This window comes from Sinocyclocheilus grahami, unplaced genomic scaffold, assembly GCF_001515645.1.
Source record: "Sinocyclocheilus grahami isolate Dianchi unplaced genomic scaffold, SAMN03320097.WGS_v1.1 scaffold3475.1, whole genome shotgun sequence".
NCBI classification, from domain to species: Eukaryota; Metazoa; Chordata; class Actinopteri; order Cypriniformes; family Cyprinidae; genus Sinocyclocheilus; species Sinocyclocheilus grahami.
In genome coordinates this window covers 11,344-19,419 of record NW_015508597.1, presented here as the reverse complement: position 1 = coordinate 19,419, position 8,076 = coordinate 11,344, and the positions used below count along the sequence as shown (strand labels likewise).

At 49.4% G+C, this 8,076-nt stretch overlaps 1 protein-coding gene across 1 annotated transcript in view; it reads right to left on the bottom strand.

Annotated features, from left to right (window-relative positions):
- The window catches only part of LOC107576308 (heat shock 70 kDa protein 12A-like), a 19,009-nt gene extending 17,780 nt beyond the window's left edge, over nt 1-1,229 (bottom strand). The window contains exons 1-2 of the mRNA XM_016262508.1: nt 1,219-1,229; nt 901-1,148 (exon numbers count right to left, since the gene is read on the bottom strand). Of these exons, the coding sequence (XP_016117994.1) occupies nt 901-1,148; nt 1,219-1,229 (259 nt within the window). The remainder of the gene's footprint in view (nt 1-900; nt 1,149-1,218) is intronic.
- Between the last annotated feature and the right edge of the window lie 6,847 nt (nt 1,230-8,076).

The window sequence follows — 8,076 nt, the reverse complement described above, 5'->3', positions numbered from 1 at the left end:
TTTTTTTTTTTTTTACTGATTTAGAAAGGGGAGCAGGGGACCCTCTTTCTTTTGACCCGTTCCTCGAAAACCCAGAGGAAGCATGTAAAAATGGATGCTTTTATGTCTGCACTCTCACCTCCAGCTTACAGTACTGGAGGGGGGGAACCTAGAAAGTGGGAAGACAATGTACTCGGTTACTAACGTAACCTCGGTTCCCTTTTTCTCCAAATACTGAAGCCTTTTAAAATAACGCAGTGTAACTGCACGGCCATTGGCTCGTGCAGTGAATTAAAAACAAACCAATGGCGACAAAGCCTGGCAGAATGGGGGACACTTATAAGCGGACACTTCGCCATAGGATCCTCAGGTTACTTCGACTGAAGCGACGACCGAGTCGTGCAGCTACATAGCACGGCCAGCAACGCAGTACTCGTTCCCGTGTCTCAGAGAACCGAGGATACGTTAGTAACCGAGTACGTTCCCTATCGATACTCCACTCGTACTGCGTCTGCTAAGATGCTAAGGGGAACCAGTACAATCCCGCCGTGCTATGCTAGAGGAATGACTAATACTTGAACTTGCCCTGAGCACCAATGGGGCCCAGAGGGACCAGGTATTTTGGAGGAAAGCCCCGCAGGAGGCAATAGGGCCAAACATTTCATTTGGAAAGTCTCAATAGGGCCAAACATTTCATTTGGAAAGTCTCTGCTTCGTGACCAGAGACCCTTTGGTGCAGTCACTGAAGCATACAAAATGCTGTTCCGACTGCCTGAACGGGGCGGAACGCTCAATATATATAATTTCAATGCCCCGGGGGGTAGAGTAAATTCAGCTCTTGGTCCTGCTCCGAAGGAGGAAGCGGCGAAAGAGCTATTACCTGTGCTCTGAACTGAGTCGAGAGCGCTTTAGGTACATAACCATGCCTCGGCTTCAGGACAACCTTGGAGTCGTTGGGCCCGAATTCAAGACAGGTGGGGCTCACTGAGAGCGCCTGCAGATGTGCCATATGCTTTACCGATGCTAACGCGAGTAGCAGAGCAGTTTTTAGCACCAGGGGACGAAGGTCAATGGACTGTAGCGGCTCGAAGGGAGGGCTCTTCAGAGCCCTCAACACCGTGGGCAGGTCCCATGTAGGGACGGTGATAGGGCGAGGCGGGTTGAGCCTCCTAGTCCCTTTCAAAAAAACTAACAGCTAGGTTGTCTCTGCCCACCACCAGGGTTCACAACAGTATTTACCACAAACACATTGCCGTCAGCACCCGGAAGTGAACAGGGTGCTTGGAGGCACAACAGAGGCTGCTTGGGGGGTGGTCCGGCGATGGCGAGACTTTGCTCCCTCCTCTTCTTGTCCCGCAGATCAGGTTGACGCCTGAGGCACCGGATCCAGTACTATCTTGGGCCGGGGTCCCTGGTGCTTAGGGAATGGATAGAGTCTGGCCGAGCGAGAGCGATGTCGGGGCTCAGGGTTAGAGGATGACGGTGCAGCCGATGATGCGGGCTTCACAGGCTGCTGAGTCGGTGTCGTCTTGGGGCGACTGGCAGCAGCTGTAGAACTGGAGCGCTTTGGCAAGAAGTGTCGCATTGCCTGGTTCGTCTACTGCGCAGCGGTGAAGCGCTCAGCGAACCCTTCCACCGCAGGTCCAAACAGGCCAGAGGGGAAGACGGGAGTCGAGGAAGGGGACCTTATCCGCATCCTTGATCTCCTTGAGGGTCAACCATAGGTGGCGCTCAAGCACCACAAGGCTGGCCATGGATCTGCCGATTGCCTGAGCCATCATCTTCGTGGCGAGCAAAGCCAGGTCAGTCGCGCTGCGCAGCTCCTTGAAAGCTGCGGGGTTCGGTTAGGACTCGTCCAAATTCTGGAGAAGTTTGGTGGGCGGCCTTTGCCTTCCAGCCGATGGCCGTGGGCGGGCAGAGGTGCGCAGCCACTGACTCATCCAGGGGAGGCAGTCTGTCATACCCCTTTTCTTCAGTGCCGTCAACCGTTGTGAGGGCGGACAAAGGGGAGGCACGCAGGCGGGCCGAGTAAAGTGTGCGCCAAGATCTGGTGATCTCATCATGGACCTCTGGGAAGAACGGTGAAGCTCATCAACAAATATGACTATATAATGAGCAGAAAAATTTAGTTAAAAAAATTAACAAGATATAAAATGCAAATATGGTCGTGACAAAATATCTAAAGACATTACAGAACTTGTTGGAAAATGGACTCTGTGCTAACATTTGATGTGTGGCTTAGTGAGTTGATGAATATTACAGAGATTACGATTTATTACGAACAATGACAAGTCAGATCTATTTCAAGAAATTTGGAATCCTATATTAGATCACTTGGGTATATGATTGCTGCATATTGGTCATATATACTGTTTGTTTTAGTTTTTTTGTATTTTATTTATATTTTTATTTTACTGTATTCCTTCAAGATGTAATCATTGTGATCTTTTGATCGGTTTTACCTTATACACCGCATGTGCATGTGCAGGTATTTATCCCTGACAATTAATCACACTTTTTGATCTAGTTTATGTTGTATAAGAAAACTAAATGAAGTTAAAAAAATATATTAAAAAATACATTACAGATCTTGTTGAAATTACTCAAAATAAAAAATAAAAAAAAATAAAGCCTAATGAGTAATTATGTCTCGGTTACATATGTAACCCTCGAATTGGGATCTCACCAGAGAGACCAATCCACTTCGAGTGTATCTAAACGAGCCAATGGGCATTGGCATGCGGAATTTGCATCTGGCTGCCACATCCCGCAGTGCGGGTATAAGAGGCAGCAGGTGCACCGCATTCATTCATGCTTTCACTGAGGAGCCGAGCCGGTGACCCGGCAGCTTAGTGGTGGTACAGTAACTGTGGCGATGGGACATGACGTGACGTCTCCGTTCCCTCCTTTCAGGGAACGAGGGTTCCATACGTAACCGAGACGTTCCCTTTCAGTCGGTCACTCTCTACGTCACGTCAGGTGATGACAGACGAATTGAGATCCCTACCAACACGCCACAGGTGCTGCCCCCTCCAGTGCCCTGTGTAGGCCTCCTGATCCTTCCTTTATGCAGACGATAGGACCAGGCTCTACACAGAGAAGGTCAACTACTGCTGTTCCTCGAGCAACCCAACAGTAGGACTTGGATAACACTAGGAAAGTGTGCCCTATCCATTTGGAAGGGACACGCTGCGGAGTCACCTCCTGCCAGAAGGGGTTAAGTGACATTTACTCACGTGGAGTAACCCTGTAGGGCCCTACTGCACATGGAAGTCTCTGAGACGGCTCAGGCTGCATCATTTAGAGATGGCAGAACGTGGTCTGCCAGGGGAAACACGGCCCTAGTAACTGCACCGTGGAAATACACATATGGCATCCCAACAGGGTCACTCTCATATGGGCACTAGCCTCACACCAGATTTCAGGAATTCATTGGCTGGACGGTCTGCCACGTCTGGCCACCGGAGTGCTGGAGGACTCTACAGGGTTTGCCCGGTCAGGGAACTCTCTGGAGAATTAGGCGTTAAAGCAATCCGACTCGGAACCAGGCCTCTCAGTGCCACTACCCGTTTGAGGTGAGAACACAGGTTCTATAGCCTACGTGTCGAACCGGTTTCCTCCTATCTATAGAACGTGTTAGGAGTTGCCCAGCCCGCAGCTCTACAAATGTCTGCTAGCGAGGCACAAAGAGCCAGCGCCCAGGACGATGCGACACCCCTAGTGAAGTGAGCATGATTCATCGACCGAAAATGCCTGCAGGTCCCCCACCCTCTTGATCGAGGCCAATGCAGTCAGGAGTAGGGTTTTCATAGAAAGAAACTTCAACTCGACTGACTCCAAAGGCTCGAAGGGGGCAGTTTGTATGGCTCTTAGCACCAATGCCAAATCCCAAGAGGGTAGGGAGGGAGGATTTAACCTCCTGGGCGGAATTAGCAGCAACGTAAACCTTCAGGGTGGAGGGGAACAGCCTACGCTCCAACCCTTGCTGCAAGAAGGAAAGCACGGCTCTGATCGAACATTTCCAGAGGTCCTCGTGGTGAGAGGAATACCATTCGACGAACAGGTTCCACTTCAGAGCATAGGCCCATCTCGTGGACGGAGCTCATGCTGAAGCGCTAGTGAGCGCTACCTCCTGGGGTAGGTCACCTAGAACCTCCGCGTCCCATCCAGGAACCACACATGGAGTTTCCACAGGTCTTGACGCGGGTGCCAGAGGGTGCCCCGTCTCTGAGAAAGCAGATCCTTCCTCTGAGAAATCGGCCAGGGAGGGGCTGTCGCGAGGAGCATGAGTTCCAGGAACCAGGTCCTGTTGGGCCAATATGGAGCCACTAACAGGACCTGCTCCTCGTCCTCCCTGATCTTGCACAGTGTCTGTGCTAATAGGCTCACTGGGGGGAACGCATATTTGCGCAGGCCAGCTGTGTGCCAGTGCATCCGTGCCGAGCGTTGCCTCGGTTAGGGAGTAGAAACACTGGCAGTGGGTGGTTTTTGGAGATGCAAAAGGTCCACCTGAGCAACTTCGAACTGCCTCCAAATCAACTGAACCGCCTGAGGATGGAGTCTCCACTCCCCTGGAATTGCTGCTCGAGACAGCTCGTCGGCTGCCCGATTGAAAACTCCTGGGATGTGGATGGTACGAAGGGACCTCAGATGCTTCTGACTCCATGCTTCTGACTGTTGTCCAGGTGGATGCTGCACATTGGTGGTAGATGAGGAGATACCCCATACAATGTAAAGCACTTTGAGTGCCTAGAAAAGCGCTATATAAATGTAATGAATTATTATTATTATTATGTTATCCGTGCGGACCAGAATGTCCTTGCCCCGAAGGCACCTCTCTGAGCCCTGACACTGCGTGTCCGTTGTACGTGGCTCCCCAGCCGGTCGCAGAGGTGTCTGTGAATATCACAGCATGCCTGGATACCTGTTCCAGGGGCACACCTGCCCGAAGGAACGAGGGATCCGTCCACGGGCTGAAGGTTCTGCGGCAGGCCGGTGTAATCTGAACCCGGTGAGTACCACGTAGCCATGCCCACCTCAGGACTCGGCCATGAAGCCAGTGCTGAAGCGGTCTCATATGGAGCAGACCGAGCATAACTACTGTTGCAACCACAGCCATATGCCCCAGGAGCCTCTGCAAAATATTTCAGTGGGGCCGTCGTCCTGCCTGATAAGGTCTTGAGGCAGTTCAGCACCGACTGAGCACGTTCCTGGGGGAGGCGTGCTGTCTGGCTGACCGAATCCAACTCCAGGCCGAGAAAAGAGATCCTCTGCATTTGGCACGAGTTTGCTCTTTTTCCAGTTGACCCGAAGACCCAACTGGCTGAGGAGTCTGAGCACCAGGTTCCTGTGTGCGCACAACTGATCGCGAGACTGTGCGAGTATGAGCCAGTCATCGAGATAGTTGAGGATGCCATTCCCCGTTCCCTCAAGGGAACAAGGGCTGTCTCCGCGACTTTGGTGAAGACGCGAGGCGACAGGGACAGCCCGAAGGGCAGAATCACAGGAATGGCCTGTGCAGCGAAAGGATCGAGACATGAAAGTACGCGTCCTCCAGGTTGATCGCTGCAAACCAATCTTGGGGACGGATGCACTCGAAAATGTGTTTCTGCATCAACATCTTGAACGGCAGCTTGTGAAGCACACGGTTTAAAACTCACAGATCCAAGATCGGTCATGACCCACTGCTTTTCTTGGGCACAATGAAGTAAGGGCTGTAAAACCCCGACCTCATCGGCTGGAGGGACCGACTCTATTGCGTCCTTCACCAGCAGGACTGCGATTTCCACCTGCAAGACAGGTACATCAACAACCTTGACTGAATTGAACCAGATACCCCTGAACTTGGGGGGACGCCGGGCGAACTGAATCGCATAGCCGAGTCTGATGATCCGCAGGAGCCAGCGATACGGACTGGGGAGCACTAACCAGGCTCCGAGAGACCGTGCCAGTGGAACCAACAGAGCCACTGATGTACCCGCGGTGGGGCCTGTGACGGCAGAGGGCGGAGTCTGGGTGTGAAGTGTAACACTCACCTGATTCCTCCTTGTGCGGAAGAAAACACAGGGGCGTTAACGCTTGACGGAAGGCGTTTCTGAAGTTTGGTGCTGACGCGACCGTCATAGTGACAACAGCCAATCACATTAGTTTTCTGGTGTTGCATGAACGCGATTGGCTAGCATCTGCGCTAGGGTATTTGCATAAGGCGATCTGATTGGCTAACGCCTGCATTGGCACTTGAAAAGTTAAAAAGTTTTCAAGTTCTGCCGTGAGCAACGGACCCAACGCGACACGACGGACCCACAATTCATTTCGCCAACGCTTGATGTCACTCCATTCAAAGTAAACGAGAGGCATTGACGCCGATGCCCCGTGTGAATGGGGCGTGAGGCTTGTGACAGCCCAGCATGTGATGACGTGAAGCGGGGTGTTACAGCCCTTACCTGGTTCCACGAATGGGCAGGAGGGGTGCTCTTGGGCAACCCACTGCTGCTCGCTGGCAAGAGAGGAGGAGGGAAGTGGTCCCGTGATGCACAGTTCACAGCTGCCCTCTTGAGACCCAGAGACTGAGGAAACTGATGTTTTGGGCAGCGGCGGAACAAAAACAGAAGGAAACAAAAGATTCTCCACCTGGCCCTCCTCCTGGGAATGTAGGCTTAATGGTTTCTGCCATGGTATTTTTGGTACCAAGTACTGTTTTATGTAGTGTTTTGATTATTTTGTTTGGAAAATGTCTTTACCTGAATAGCATAAGCTGCGCATATAGGTCTCGATCTTAATAAAGATTTCATGCTTGGCAAACGATAGGTTAATGTTATATTGAACTTATCTTATTTTAGGGCATAGAATAGATTAAGCTACTGTTTATAAACAAATGCTTAGTGACGGGATTTCTGTGTTCTTTAGGCTTGCAATACAGAGCTCATTAAAAAGCGCAATACAAAACTCATTAAAAAGCGCAGCAAAGAAGTCACACCAAGGCTGGGTCCCAAATGGCACACTTCATATACTCGTAACTGTGTTACAGACTTACAATCACCACCCTGTGCTTTGAAAAAAGGCTACTTAAATTTATTTATAGATTAATATTTTGCAATAAACTTAAAATATATTGGTTTTATGTATGATGCAATATCCTTGTGTTGCGGCCGACACAGAAGAGCATATGCTGCTTACGTTCAGCGGATGGCAGGTTAAGGTCAATATTTAAACAAACCTAAGGGTATGGCACCAAGGTTCACATTGCTAAAGTCACTAGTGAAATAACTCTCAGCTTTGCTAGCCCGGATACACACAAGTCAAACTACTAGATGTTAAGCCATTCGGCAAAGCCTGTCCAGGCTCACATAGATAGCAAACACTCTGCCTCATGACTCTCCGGAGCAGTAGCAGTACATGTCTTGGCAATAGATCTGCTTGTTTTTGGGGGGGGGGTTATCATTTAATCTCTTCTTCTGCTTTATGGGGATGCTTTCAAGCATATTATTGTATAGCAGCAGCATAAACATTTTTATGCATTTTATAAACAGTTTTGTTTATCTTCTCGTTCCAGCTTTGTTGGGGGTTACTTTATATGCTATTTGTGCAGCAGCAGTATGTCTGTATACTCACAGCTAGGGCTGGGAATCGTTCAAAAAATGTCGATATCGATACAGATACCTTGACTTCAATACCGGTTCCTGAACGATACTATTTTCGATACCAATTTTATGAAATCCATTTTAACAAGATTACATTACCTAAAAAAGTTTACCTCATAAAACTTTTTTTTTCCAGTTTGTTGAGGTTTTTACAGACTCAAAAGACTCCTGTGGCACTGCACAAAGGAACAAAATGTAGCCAACACAATAAATCAGTGCAAATAGTTTTAATAAAGTTCAAATAGTTTTCATTGCCAAATGAACAGTTTTAAGTCAGTATGTGAGGATCACTGCTGCATGCTTAAGATCTTTAAATCACTCAGCAGTTCTTCAAAAAAATTAGCATGTCTGCTTTTTCAGGAGACAGACAAGCCCTCTCTTCGCTGATGATGTCCTGATGAGGGACTAATGTCCCTACGCTAACTTACACTAGTGCGTTTTCGTTTTAAAAAGCATA